Source organism: Mustelus asterias, chromosome 12 (assembly GCF_964213995.1).
Source record: "Mustelus asterias chromosome 12, sMusAst1.hap1.1, whole genome shotgun sequence".
Classification (NCBI taxonomy): Eukaryota; Metazoa; Chordata; class Chondrichthyes; order Carcharhiniformes; family Triakidae; genus Mustelus; species Mustelus asterias.
In genome coordinates this window covers 97,824,816-97,840,417 of record NC_135812.1, presented here as the reverse complement: position 1 = coordinate 97,840,417, position 15,602 = coordinate 97,824,816, and the positions used below count along the sequence as shown (strand labels likewise).

General features: G+C 42.6%; 1 protein-coding gene across 1 annotated transcript in view; it reads right to left on the bottom strand.

Moving 5' to 3' along the window:
- The window catches only part of LOC144501720 (dynein axonemal heavy chain 17-like), an 832,067-nt gene that overhangs the window by 169,235 nt on the left and 647,230 nt on the right, over positions 1-15,602 (bottom strand). Inside the window, exons 65-66 of the mRNA XM_078225682.1 lie at positions 12,155-12,277; positions 390-594 (exon numbers count right to left, since the gene is read on the bottom strand). Coding sequence (XP_078081808.1) covers positions 390-594; positions 12,155-12,277 — 328 coding nt within the window. The remainder of the gene's footprint in view (positions 1-389; positions 595-12,154; positions 12,278-15,602) is intronic.

The window sequence follows — 15,602 nt, the reverse complement described above, 5'->3', positions numbered from 1 at the left end:
TCAAGTACAAGATGCCATTGTTGTAACATAGTAAAGCTACTGGCAACTTCTGCTAAATCACAATTTATGGTGTATCTGTTCCCTGTTACACGTTGCTGGATTTGCACATTAATGAAGACCAATGTTTCACAATTTTCCACAGAAATAAGAGCAAAATCAAGTTTGAGTGCGAAGTCCCATAAAAACTCTAATAATAAAAATTCACTGTTGTATTAAATGACTTTGAATATATATTCTATATTAACAACATAAGATAATATATCCTTTTATTAACTGAGTAATGTCATGAGAAATGCAGTAACTATTGTGACAAAATACATGTTATATTTACTTAGTCTTTATGTACAATTCTTCAAATATATCTGTCTATTTATCTATCTAAAATATACCTTCAGCTCTTCTAAATCAGGGCGTTCTTTAGCAACCACAGCAGCCAGCAGTTGATCTTCCAGGCCATCTCTTGTTACAAGGAAATTAATCAAAGTACACTGAGCTTGCATTTCTGGTTTGAAATGAGGATTAAAATACTTGGTCTGAAGTATCAGTCTGAAGTTGGGATGATATTCAACTTCTTTATCTCCAATGTAAATATACCTAAATATGCATGAAAAATATTAATGTTATATTTTACAAATTAGAACCGTTGGTTTATGATCTAAATTCATAATAGTTTTGTAGCACATATATATATATATATAGGGAGACCTATGATTAACTTTGGTCTGATCATTGCTGTTTCAGGAAAGGAGAATTGAGACCTTCATGGTTCTCAACCTTTCATATATAGCAACTGGGATTCTGGGGCTCACCTGGGAGCATGGTGCTGGGTTTATAACTATATCTGCAGTTTCCTGCCATGTTAATGAGGCATGAGAAGACATTTACTGCCTGTTTGTTTTGGAGGCATGCTCAATGTGCACATTAGAATAGATACACTATTGTGACAACTATTAGTATATCCTGCGGGGTAACCATTTTCAAGAAAAAGAACTGGGCCAGCTATATAAATGGTATAAAGACCTTACGCGGTTATACAGGATGGATGCACAAAGGATGTTTCCCCTGGCTGGGGTGTCCAGAACCAAGGGAAGCAATCTCAGAAGAACAGGTAGGCCATTTAGGACTGACATTTGCAGGAATTGCTTCACTCACATAATGTTAAGTGTTTGAAAATCTCCATCCCAAAAGACATGGAGGGACTGTCATTGACATAACTAATAGATTGTTAGTTTTCTAGATAATAACAATGTCAGGGGATATTGAGATAGTGAAGGAATTCAACGATGAGCTAGACAGTCTCTCTTGTTTGAGGTGAAGAAAGGAGCAGGGTCAGGAGGCTATATGGCCTTGTGATGCTGCCCTTCCTGTGTTGCTAGGTTTATTTACAAAAGAATATGTACTCTCCTGATGTTAACATTTCCAGTTCTAGGATCTACTCAGGCTGCAAATGCCCATGCTTGTTCCCCATTGGATGATTGGGTCATATGACCCTCCCAGTGTACATCCCTTAAAGAGGCCAGCTGTCACATTCTTTCCCCTTTAAGTCCCTTATTATTACAATACATAAATAGTTAATACAATTCTCAAAACATTAGTACTGAGAAACACTTTTAACACAATTTATCAAACATTCAGTGTGTCAGGGGACTCTCTCTTTCTCTGGCAATGACGTAGTATAATTGGTTGAGGATTGACTGTACAGATAGTTTCAGTTTAACTTCTATCACTCGGACTCTCCTCTAGAATGTGTGTTTCACCTTCCTCAATTTAATTGGTGCAGCATTTTGGCCTGCACTGGCTGATCAGCTACTTCATTCCGTGGACAAACAACAACACTAGTTGCTGGCACAATTGGATCATGATGTGGCGATGCTGGCGTTGGACTGGGGTAAACACAGTAAGAGTTTTAATGGCACTTGCTACCAAATTTGCTACCAAATAAACCTGTTGGACTTTAACCTGGTGTTGTTAAAACTCTTACTACAATTGGATCAGGCAGTATTACTGATTCTTGGGATGGCTCCCACCTCTGCAAATGATCTATGTGTTCTTTCACAAACCTGTCCTGCACTTTCACCTCATAAGACAGTGGCCCTGTCATGGCCACCACAGCTCCCGAGATCCAATTTGATCTGCTTCCAAAATTCTTCACAAAGGCTGGATCATCTATCTCAAATGCTCTTCCTAATTTTAAAGAATCATGGTTCCTTTTTTGACCACTCTGCTTTGTCTCCACCCTCCACCTAATTTGGAACTACCAGGTTCAACCTGATTCTTAAGCATTGACCCATTAGCAGAGTGGCTAGAGCTATTCCAGTAGTGGTATGAGAGGAGCTTCTTTAAGCTAGCAGAAAAGAACAGTACAGTACAGGAAACAGGCCCTTCGGGCCTCCAAGCCTGTGCCGCTCATTGGTCCAACTAGACCATTCGTTTGTATCCCTCCATTCGCAGACTGCTCATGTGACTATCCAGGTAAGTCTTAAACGATGCCAGCGCATCTGCCTCCACCACCATAATTGGCAGCACATTCGAGGCCCCCACCACTCTCTGTGTAAAAAATATCCCTCTGATATCTGAGTTATACCTCGCCCCTCTCACCTTGAGCCTGTGATCCCTTGTGATCGTCACCTCCGACCTGGGAAAAAGCTTCCCACTGTTCACCCTATCTATACCCTTCATAATTTTGTACACCTCTATAAGGTCTCCCCTCATTCTCTGCCTTTCCAGGGAGAACAAGCCCAGTTTACCCAATCTCTCCTCATAGCTAAGACCCTCCATACCAGGCAACATCCTGGTAAACCTTCTCTGCACTCTCTCTAAAGCCTCCACGTCCTTCTGGTAGTGTGGCGACCAGAACTGGACGCAGTACTCCAAATGTGGCTTAACCAGCGTTCTATACAGCTGCAACGTCAGACTCCAGCTTTTATACTCTATACCCTGTCCTATAAAGGCAAGCACACCATATGCCTTCTTCACCACCTTCTCCACCTGTGCTGCCACCTTCAAGGATTTGTGGACTTGCACACCTAGGTCCCTCTGTGTTTCTATACTCTTGATGGCTCTGCCATTTATTGTATAACTCCCCCCTTTAGTTCTTCCAAAATGCATTACTTCGCATTTATCTGGATTAAATTCCATCTGCCATTTTTCCGCCCAATTTTCCAGCCTATCTATATCCTGCTGTATTGTCCGACAATGTTCATCGCTATCCGCAAGTCCAGCCATCTTCATGTCATCCGCAAACTTGCTGATAACACCAGTTACATCTTCTTCCAAATCATTCATATGTATCACAAATAGCAGAGGTCCCAGTACAGAGGCCTGCGAAACACCACTGGTCACAGACCTCCAGCCGGAAAAAGACACTTCGACTGTTACCCTCTGTCTCCTGTGGCCAAGCCAGTTTTCTACCCATCTAGCCACCTCTCCTTGTATCCCATGAGCCTTAACCTTCTTAACCAACCTGCCATGAGGGACTTTGTCAAATGCCTTACTGAAATCCATATAGATGACACCCACGGCCCTTCCTTCGTCAACCGTTTTTATCACTTCCTCAAAAAACTCCACCAAATTTGTAAGGCACGACCTCCCTCTCACAAAACCATGCTGTCTGTCACTAATGAGATTGTTCCGTTCTAAATGTGCATACATCCTGTCTCTAATAATCCTCTCCAACAACTTCCCTACCACGGACGTCAAGCTCACTGACCTATAATTACCCGGGTTATCCTTGCTACCTTTCTTAAATAACGGTAGCACATTCGCTATTCTCCAATCCTCAGGGACCTCACCTGTGTCCAATGAAGAGACAAAGATTTCCGTCAGAGGCCCAGCAATTACATCTCTTGTCTCCCTGAGCAGTCTAGGATAGATGCCATCAGGCCCTGGGGATTTGTCAGTTTTAATCTTACCTAAAAAACCTAACACTTCCTCCCTTGTAATGGAGATTCTCTCTAATGGGTCAACACCTCCCTCTGAGACACTCCCAGTCAACAAGTTCCTCTCCTTTGTGAATACCGATGCAAAGTATTCATTTAGGATCTCCCCTATTCCCTTGGGTTCTAAGCAAATTCCCCTCCTTTGTCCCTGAGAGGCCTGACTTTTTCCCTGACAACTCTTTTGTTCCTAACATACGAATAAAATGCCTTAGGATTCTCCTTAATCCTGTCTGCCAAGAACATTTTGTGACCTCTTTTTGCCCTTCTAATTCCCTGTTTGAGTTCTTTCCTACTCTCTCTGTATTCCTCCAGAGCTCCATCTGTTTTCAATTGCCTGGACCTAACGTACGCCTCTCTTTTCTTTATGATCAGATCCTCAATTTCCCTGGTTATCCATGGCTCTCGAATCCTACCTTTCCTATCCTTCCTTTTTACAGGCATATGCCTGTCCTGCAGCCTTAGCAACTGTTCCTTAAAAGATTCCCACATGCCAGACGTGGACTTACCCCCGAACAGCCTCTCCCAATCAACGGCCACCAATTCCTGCCTAATCCGGCTATAGTTAGCCTTCCCCCAATTTAGCACCCTACCCTTAGGACAACATTCGTCCTTGTCCATTACTATCCTAAAGTTAACAGTGTTGTGGTCACTATTTGCCACGTGTTCCCCTACCGAAACTTTGACGACCTGACCAGGCTCATTTCCCAGAACTAGATCCAGTATAGCTCCCTCTCTAGTTGGGCTATCTACATACTGTTCCAAAGAACCTTCCAGTACGCATTTTACAAATTCCTCCCCGTCCAGACCCCCAGCCCTAAGCACTTTCCAGTCTATACCAGGGAAATTGAAGTCTCCCATGACAACAACCCCATTGAAAAAACTTGAACTTTAGTTTCTAATGAAGTAGGTGTTTGTTTCTTCATACTGGCCTTGAACATTTGCACTGCACGTTCAGCATCCCAATTAATGAGGGGTGATAAGGTGCCATCTGGATATGTTTTATTCCATTGAAGTTCCATGAACTTCTGGAATTCAGCACTTGTGAATGCTGTCCCATTGTCTGAGATATGTACTTCTGGCACACCATGAGTTGCAAAACATTGACGTAGCTTCTCAAGTGTGGCGTGCAACATTGTGGACCTCATTTCAGATACCTCGGTCCATTTTGAATGGACATCCACCAGCAAAGGAACATCATGTCCATAAATTGGCCAATGTAATCAAATGTGAACTTTCAAACATACCAATCCGGCCAGTCCCAAAGGTGCAAGAGAACAGTAGCAGGTAACCTCTGCTGTAGCTGGCACTGGTCATATTGTTTTACCATCCTTTCTGTATCAGCATCAATGTCAGGCTATCAAACACAGCTCCTTGCTAACATTTTCATCTTCGATATGCTTGGATGAGCACTATGCAGTTTTTCCAACAATAACTCTCTTCATGGTTTGGGGGCTATCACTTGAGCTCTCCAAAGGATAACACCATCTTTGTAACGAAGCTAATCTTTTCTGAGCTGATAAGGCTCCATTTTTTCTGAAGCTTTCTTATTTTGCAAACCATGCAATATTACATATTTAGTCTTTGACAAAAAAAGGTCCCTATTTTTGCTGCACTGTGACAGACAAAGAGTCCATAAAATTTAAGGCCATTACAATCTCTTGTGGTACTAGAGGGGGTGGCGTGCTTTCAGGTAATGGAAGACAACTTAAGGCATCTGAATTGGCTATATGAGCCCCTGGCTGACAAGAATAGGCCCATCATTGTATTCTAGCAGAAGCAATTAGTGGAACCACTTAGTCTTCCTCAAAAAGCCCTATAAGTGTCTTGTGGTTTGTGATTATAGTAAAATGTCTCCCATATGTGTATTAATGAAACCTCTTGATGAGATAACATGACTCCAATTCTGTACGATGATGCATCACATATCAGTACTATCTTCTTAGAAGATCAAAATATTAACTTGAAAATTGAAGTGCCTACTTAACTTGGTTAAAAACCTTTCTTAAAAAAAAAGTCTGGCACTACTTTAACAGCATATCAATGGTGCTAGTAATGTTGATAGATTTGGGAGGAACCGCTTGTAATAGTTGACCATCCCAAGGAAGGATCTGAGATGTTCCTAGGCACCAGGGCCTCCCAAATTGCTCTCACTTTGTTCACCATTGAGTGTAACCCTTGAGCATCCACCCGATAATCAAGATAAGCCACCTCATTTACTTGGAAGATGCATTTTTCTCTTAAGCGCACTCCTGCCTTTTAAAATCTCCTCATAACTTTGTCCAAGTGTTCATCCTCAGTGGACCCTATTATTAGGAAGTCATCCAAATAAACAAAAACTCTGGGCAAACCCTGCAGCAAACACTTCATAGTTCATTGAAAGATATGGTAAGCTGACAAAACCCCAAACGGTAGACGTGCATATAGATACAGCCCTTTATGCCTATTTATGGTGACATAAGCTCTTGATGCATTGTCTAGTTCTAACTGTTGATAAGCGTGGCTCATGTCCAATTTGGTGTATGTTGGACCCCCAACCAGCTTGGCGTACAGATCCTCTATTTTAGGGATGGGGTACCTATTCAGTTTTGCAGCTTGTAGTCCCTGCAGATATGGATGATCTTGTTTGGTTTAACTATTGGTACAATGAGTGCTGCCCACTCTACAGATTGCACTGGCCTGATAATGTCCTAGTCTTCCAATCATTTTAGCTCTGTGTTCTATTTTAAAAGAGAAATTCTAAACAACAAAGGTATGAAACAAACAAAAGCTTTTATTGGAGAAGGTGTTGCCCTTACAGGCTCTTAGACTAAACTGACTGTAAGCCCAGCCCAACTACTGATAATGTCATCAGTACGTGAGCAAACCCTTAAAGGGACCCTGTTCCAACTAGGGACAAACATGAATACACAACACTTTCCTCCCCCTTTACATCAAAGAATCCTGCAATGAAACACAGTAAAATGTTAATGATCACAATTCATAATGTTTACAAATTTACAAACACAACAATCAAATAACAGTTAATACGTTTGGTGGACATCAATTTCGGTGTGTTTGTTGTCGAACTTCAGACGTCTGCTTTTTCATGTTGACTGATGTTTTTGGTTGAATTTGGACATCATCCATGTTGTCTCAACTGGAATTGATGCAGGACTTGCAGGTTGACTCGACGTTGAAATATCCTCAATTGGGATACTGTCTTCCACAGTTGTTTCAGGTACTGTGAGACTCTCAGGTGTAACTAGGTCTTCACGTGGCACAGTTTATTGCAGAATCTTGTGTGACTCTGTCTCTGGTAACCTTGTTCTAGTTGTTACGAGTTGGTCAGTGTGTCTTCTCCACAGCATATTGTCCCGAGTTTGCACAGTGAAGGAGACCAGTCCTGTTTGTGCTAATAAGATGGCAGGCATCCATTTCTCACTGGTGGTATAGTTCTTTACCAATACTTGACCTTTTTGAAAAACATGGCGTTTAACCCTGTTCTCACATCACACAGGTTGACGTTGCTGTTACCGCTCAAGAATTTCCCTTGTCTTAGGTGACTTTGGCAAATCAAATGCTGTGCATAACTGACATTTTACCATGAATAATGCTGGAGGACTTTGAGTTGTTGAATGCATCATATTCCTATATGTAATCAGGAATTGGCTCAGTCCTTTTGACAGTGAAGCCTGCTCACGAGTCACTTTCAATCAATGCTTCAATGTCTGGATGAACCTTTCAGCCAACCCATTTGTGGCAGGAACATAAGGAATGGATTGGATGTGTTGGATTCCATTCTCCTTTGTATCATCTGCGAATTCCTGTTAAATGAGCTGTGGCACATTGTCACCAACAAGTTGTCGAAGAACCTTGCAAAAATCTCACCCAGTTCTCTAGCATTCTCTCTGAGGATGTTGTTGTCATAACGGTGACTTCAGGCCATTTTGAGTGCGCGTCTACCACAATGAGGAACATACACCCTTCGAACAGTCTAGCACTATCGATGTCAACTTTTTGCCATGGCCTTTCTGGCCATTCCCATGGGTGCAATGGTGCTAGAGGGGGAAAATTTTGAACTTTTGCACATTACAAACATGTCCCTGCCTTTTCCATAATTTCGTTATTGAGTCTTGGCCACCAAAAATAAAGAGCCAATTGTATGGAATTTTCTGTTGCTTGCTGCATTATTCAGGCATCGGATGGGATAAAGGTTGGGTGCACTTTATGAGGAGGCGGCACAAAGGCAGACAAGAAGGCCCATCACTGGGCTGCATTCGCAGAAAATTATGCTGGTGAAGGTGGTATATGTTTTTTGACATTATTTATTTTTGAAGCCTCCAATAAGAAATATAGGGAGCTTGAGGAAGCAAATGGATTTAAAATTTGGAGCTGTAATGGACTTCCTGTTCATGTTATAACCCCTCTGTCACATGATGTTCTGGTCTAGACTTGTGATTGGGCGCGGAGCAGATTTTCCCGTCCTAATTAGCCACCTTCCTGCTTGTGCGGCCGCTAATTGGCCATCCAATGCTTAATTTGATGGTTTGAAATGGTGGAGCAAACGGACTCTCACTTTCCATTTCATGTCCCTCACCCCACTGAAATACATCAATTTCAGCCAATGATGTGCCAAATCTCACCAGAAAAATAGCAGCATGTTAACAATTCACATCATTATTAGGATGATAGGAGCAGGGGTAGACCATTTGGCCCTCAATAAGATCATGGCTGATCCAGTTAAGGTCTTAGCTCTACTTTCTCTCTGTACCCACCGCCCCATAAGCCTTGACTCCCTCTCTTATAAAAATCTGTCCAACTCTGCTTGAATAAATTCAAAGACCCAGCCTCCACTACTTTTTGGGGAAGACAATTCCACACATCAACAAATCTTTGGGAGAAAAGGTTTCTCCATTTCTCTGTCTTAAAAAGATCTTATTTTTAAAATAATGTCCACTAGTTATAGTCTTCCCTAGTAGAGGGTATCCATCCTATCAAATCCCCTCAGGATTTTGTATGTTTCAATAAAATGACCTCTCATTCTTCTGAACTAAATGGGTATAGGCCTAACCTGTTCTAGGAATGAGTTTAGTGAACCTTCTCTGAACTGCTTCATGAGCAATTATGTATATTAAATAAGGAGACCAAAACTGCATGGAGTACTCTGGATGTGTTCTCACCAAGGCCCCGTGCAGGTGCAGTAAGAATTCCCCACTTTTACATTCCATTCCTCTTGCAATAAATGTCAACATTCCACTTGCTTTCCTAATCACTTGCCACACCTTCATACTAACTTTATGTGATTCATTCCCTAGGACACCTAAAGCCTTCTTGTGTTACTGAGCTCTGCAACCTTTCTCCATTTAAGTAGCATACTGCTTTTCTATTCTTCCTACCAAAGTGAAGAAATTCGCATTTACCCATGATATACTCCAACTGCCAATTTTTTTTACCCACTCATTTAACCTGTCTACATCACTTTTCAGACTCCAGCATTTTTTGTCTAATTTCCTACATATCTTGGTGCCTTAGGCAAATTTAGCTTCATCTAAGTCACTAATAATGATTGTATAGATTAATATGAAAGTTGATCAGCGAGTTGTGATAACTGTGACTCTCTTGAAACGTGGAAACAGAAAATAGGAGCAGTAGGTCATTCGGCCCCTTGAGCGTGCTCTGCCATTCAATATGATCATGGCTGATCCTCTATATCAACATCATACTCCCATTCTCTCCCCATATCCTTTAATGCTTTTATAGTCCAGAGATCTATTTTTTTTCCACTCCACCATGTGCTTCGCACAAACAACAACTCCCTGCTGTTTTTACGAATTTGTTCAATTTTTCCAGTCAACTTGCTGCAGGAGGTTATAATAATTAGGAATGGAAGTAGCCTTTTAATGATGAGGAAATTATTAATTCAATGCAAATTAAGCTTACTGCTTCAGAAAGGGAGTGATATAAACTGTCAATTTTATTCTTAGCATGTAATTCATTTCTAACTAATTTAAAAACTTCAAACTTTTATCTCACTTTTCCTTTCTGTCAATTTTTCTCTCATTAATCCTTTCTTTTCCTCTCTTCAATTCTGCTTTTGTACCTGATTTGACTCTAATTCACCCTCCTTATATATCATTCCTTTTCTTTCTTAAACACTTAAATCTTATTGTTATGGAGAGTCACTCCATTCACCAAGGTCCCATGTGTTCCATTGTCCTTCTCATGCTGTTATCCGTTCACAAGTTTATATTACAGATAATTACAGATAATATATATATATTACAGAGAAGGAGGTGCTGGAAGTCTTAAAGCGCAACAAGGTAGATAAATCCACGGGACCTGATGAAGTGTATCCCAGGACATTGTGGGAGGCCAGGGAGGAAATTGCGGGTCCCCTAGCAGAGATATTTGAATCATCGATAGTAACGGGTGAGGTGCCTGAAGATTGGAGAGTGGCAAATGTTGTGCCTTTGTTTAAAAAGGGCTGCAGGGAAAAGCCTGGGAGCTACAGGCCAGTGAGCCTCACATCTGTGTGGGTAAATTGTTGGAAGGTATTTTGAGAGACAGGATCTACAGGCATTTAGAGACGCAAGGACTGATTAGGGACAGTCAGCATGGCTTTGTGAGTGGAAAATCATGTCTCACAAATTTGATTGAGTTTTTTGAAGGGGTAACCAAGAAGGTAGATGAGGGCAGTGCAGTTGATGTTGTCTCCATGGACAAGGTACCGCATGGTAGGTTGTTGCATAACGTTAAATCTCACGGGATCCAGGGTGAGGTATCTAAATGGATACAAAATTGGCTTCTTGACAGAAGCCAGAGGGTGGTTGTAGAGAGTTGTTTTTCAAACTGGAGGCCTGTGACCAGCGGTGTGCCTCAGGGATCAGTGCTGGGTCCACTGTTATTTGTCATTTATATTAATGATTTGGATGAGAATATAGGAGGCATGGTTAGTAAGTTTGCAGATGACACTAAGATTGGTGGCATAGTGAACAGTGAAGAAAGTTATCTCCAATTGCAATGGGATCTTGATCAATTGGGCTAGTGGGTTGATGAATGGCAAATGGAGTTTAATTTAGACAAATGCGAGGTGATGCATTTTGGTAGATTGAACCAGAGCAGGACTTACTCAGTTAATGGTAGGGCGTTGGGGAGAGTTACAGAACAAAGAGATCTAGGGTTACATGTTCATAGCTCCTTGAAAGTGGAGTCACAGGTGGACAGAGTGGTGAAGAAGGCATTCGGCATGCTTGGTTTCATCGGTCAGAACATTGAATACAGGAGTTGGAATGTCTTGTTGAAGTTGTACAAGACATTGTTAAGGCCACACTTGGAATATTGTGTGCAATTCTGGTCACCCTATTATAGAAAGGATATTATTAAACTAGAAAGAGTGCTAGGAAAGATTTACTAGGATGCTATCGGGACTTGATGGATTGAGTTATAAGGAGAGGCTGGATAGACTGGGATTTTTTTCTCTGGAACGTAGAAGGCTGAGGGGTGGTCTTATAGAGGTCTATAAAATAATGAGAGGCATAGACAAGGTAGATAGATAGCCAATATCTTTTCCCAAAGGTAGGGGAGTCTAAAACTAGAGGGCATAGGTTTAAGGTGAGAGGGGAGAGATACAAAAGTGTCCAGAGGGGCAATTTTTTCACACAGAGGGTGGTGAGTGTCTGGAACAAGCTGCCAGAGGTCGTAGAAGAGGCAGGTACAATTTTGTCTTTTAAAAACCATTTAGATAGTTATATGGGTACGATGGGTATAGAGGGATATGGGCCAAATGCGGGCAATTGGGATTAGCTTAGGGGTTTTAACAAAAAAGGGCGGCATGGACAAGTTGGGTTGAAGGGCCTGTTTCCATGCTGTAAACCTCTTTGACTCTAAGTTTCTCTCAAACTGCAAGTTTGAAGGAAACGACTAACTAATGACATATGCTGCAAGCTGTCAGCTTTGGTAAGATTTGTCCCCTTTTAGTTGGGTTTTCCTGTTCTAACTGTTGCACAACATGAAGTGCAACAAATGCTGTTGAGCATCATTCACCATCGTTCATAATATTAGAAAGCCAACATGCCATACCTATCTCTATGTTGACCAAAGGACAACCATTTTTTAATGCTGTGGTACCTAAATTAGCAGAGCATGCCAGGCAATTCTTTTTCACTCAAAGCAAGACAAAAATGCTAAATTTGCCCCGGTTTCCGCAAATTAATAGAATATATGACAGCTAATCTTACTTTCCCTTTTTGATGGTGTTTCTTCCCAAGAGAGCATCCAGGACCGGCTCCACTGTCTCACTAATATTTTCAAGTAATAAAGTGTCTCCATTGGATACAGCATTTTCAATATTATCAAGGTAACTGTGCCCGAAAAGTAAGGATAAAATGTTAAATTTTTCTGTTGCTTAGAAAATTATTTTAAAAAGTACTAATGGCTTAGAAAATTAGATCATACCAGAATTGGCATACAGTTACTTCTAGCATAACTTACATGTGCCTGTTGAGGCTGCTGCAGGACTATGGGAATTTGTATGTTGTCAGTGAGTGGTCAGTGGCAATTGTAGCACTAGTGGAAATTTACCAGTTGTGGGAGGCACCACGATTGACAGGTTTCCAAGATCCTGAGGAGAATTTGATGGGAGGGAGGCAATTGGGAGGGAGCACAAGTGGTTACCAATAGAATTAAATGTAGACCTGGGAGGAACCATTCCTGTTCATCTCGCTGCACAATAAGGTAAGTACAAGATCAATTTTACTTTACCGTTGGTAGGCTCAATGGTCTTGTTTGCTGCTAGGTGCCTGAGAATGTTAATTTCAGTGTGTACACTGAATATGGTGATTTAACAGAAATTTTGCATAACATGGAATAAATGTGGCCTCTATTTGCAAATGTTTCAGGCACGAGTCATAGATGGCTACAGAAGAGCTTATACCAAAATGGTGAACAAAGCCCATTCGTGGCAGATTGAATGCTTGCCACTGACCATATTGGACTCTTAGGGGCCTGAGCTACACCTGTAATGGTGCAACAGCATGATCCAACTTTCAGACCAATAATTCTTAATATGGTTTATAGTTTGTAGAAAGTAAGACAATGGCCATATCAGCCTCAGAAACTAAGCAAGATTATTTCTGACTATTACCCCAAGGATGTAATAAATTAATTGTGATAACCATTCCGTGTTAGCTTTTATTGGTAGAGGGATTGAGTTTCGGAGCCAGGAGGTCATGCTGCAACTGTACAACACTCTGGTGCGGCCGCATTTGGAGTATTGCGTACAGTTCTGGTCGCCGTATTATAGGAAAGATGTGGAAGTGTTGGAAAGGGTGCAGAGGAGATTTACCAGAATGTTGCCTGGTATGGTGGGAAAAACGTATGAGGAAAGGCTGAGGGGCTTGAGGTTGTTTTCGTTAGAGAGAAGAAGGTTAAGAGGTGACTTAACAGAGGCATACAAGATGATCAGAGGATTAGATACGGTGGATAGTGAGGGCTTTTTTCCTCGGATGGTGTTGGCTAGCACGAGGGGACATAGCTTTAAATAGAGGGGTGAGAGATATAGGACAGACGTTAGAGGTAGGTTCTTTACTCAGAGAGTAGTAAGAGCGTGGAATGCCCTGCCTGCAGCAGTAGTGGACTCGTCAACATTAAGAGCATTCAAATGGTTATTGGATAAACATATGGATGATATTGGAATAGTGTAGATTAGAGGGGCTTGAGATTGGTTCCACAGGTCGGCGCAACATCGAGGGCCGAAGGGCCTGTACTGCGCTGTAATGTTCTATGTTCCATATAGCCTGTGAGTCAGAAGGAAATTATAAATGAGGGAGATCCTTCAATCCATGTTGGTTTATCTATCAATGCTCCCATAAGAGCCATGATAGGTATGGGATCCATTCTATTTCTAATGCTGAAACTACACATGCCAGTGAATTTTCTCTTTTACATCCTGTAACGCTACACTGCCTTTAAAAAATGTATTTTAATCATGTTTCTCTGCAGCTTTTTCAACAAGGCTTGGCCCTTTTGTTTTGTTGCTGTGATGTCTGAGCCGGTGTCCTAAAATCGTTGCTGAAGCAATATAACGGGCATCTTGTTTATTTTTAATCTGGGCTAATACAATGGCCGGGAATCTTCCAAAAAATCCTAAATCTCCAATTCGCATGAAAACGGGAGTAACTTCTGCAGATATTTTTAGCATGATTTTCAGATTGAATGTCCGACACTCTGTGCATCACTGTTGAGTGGGCCACTATGCATGCGCTGATCTGTCAGAGCAGAGATTGGCACATGTGCAGTGGCCCCATGTTGCCGGCCTCCTGATCACTGCCCTCCAAACCAGCCCCCCCCCCCACCTTTGCTGACTTCCCTGACCTCCCCAGGCAAGCCGCAATGGCCCCCCCACCTCTCCTGGCCAGCCCCTCTTCCGGCCAGCCCAAACCTCCCGACCCCCCACCCGGCAGCCCCGACACCACCCTCCCCGTCCCACCCAGATGGCCAGCCCCGATCGCTGTCCTCCCTCCCTCTTCCCACAATCCTGACTGCAGCGGCAGCGGGACCCACCCATCCCCACCGATCGCCCCATAGGTGCCGCCCCAATGGGCCCTGCCTCCTCTGGTCTCACCCCCTTGGCACTGCCCAATGCCCAGGGGGGCAGCGCCAAGGTGCCCCTTGAGCATTGCCAGTTTGCCCCTTGGGCAGTGTCGGGGCCAGGCTGGCAGTGCTCAAGGGGCACCCATTCTTACTCCCGACTTCCTGGGAGGGCCTCAATGGCCACTCTTCACTCAGGTGGGGTCGGCCACCTGTTCCACATCAGTGGGGAGCAGTTGTAAACCCCGCTGGAATGAACCACTCCTGGTGGAGGGGGGCGGGGGGAGGGGACGGAGATGCTAGTGGGCCCAGAAACTTCAGTCCTGGGCCTGCCAATGACATTGAAATCGGGATTTCCACATGGTAATCAGCTCCATGCCGATTTCCAGCACGGAGCTGATTACTCTGGAAGTCTTCAGCTGGGAGATCTGCGGAGGCCCAGGCATCCAACGGGAAGCCTGTGATACGACCTCCACTCATGTTTCCCAGCCCGTTGCGTGAGCAGCGGAGCGGGCTGGGAGAATCACCCCCAGTGTCCTTGAGATTATTGATCCTTTTGGAATTATTCGGTGGAGCATGATTGACAGATCAGGTGCTGGCTTTAGAGAGGTATTTTCCCACAGGAAGAATCCAAGGTTTTAGTTTCATTTTGTCAGAAACTGTTTGGACTGCAGACTGAAAGCAGTGTTTCTTGTCTCCCCCTCTGGAGTGAAAATTCTGCTGTCTATGAGTTGCTGGCTCGAAGCTAGAGAAAAGCAATGTCTCTGTGTCTCTCTCTCTGGAAAGTTCCAGGACTGGGAAGTCAGAGTTTAATTCAACATCCAAATGACTAATTCATGGAGGGTGTTAAAAAGCTGCAAAATTCAGCATGTTTGCTTTCAGTGCCAAGCCTAGAATGGGGTATATGTTTGTGGGGGTTGTTTGATTTGGAACAGTATACTTAACTGTTAAGGTTTATACAATATCATGGGTTTTTTTTGTAATTGGTAAAAGATATGCTAATTTTCTTATTATATGTTAATTGTGTTCTGAAATAAACTTTGTTTGAAAAAGCTTCCAAGTGGGACACTTGAATCATACCTGGAGTGAAAAACCTTA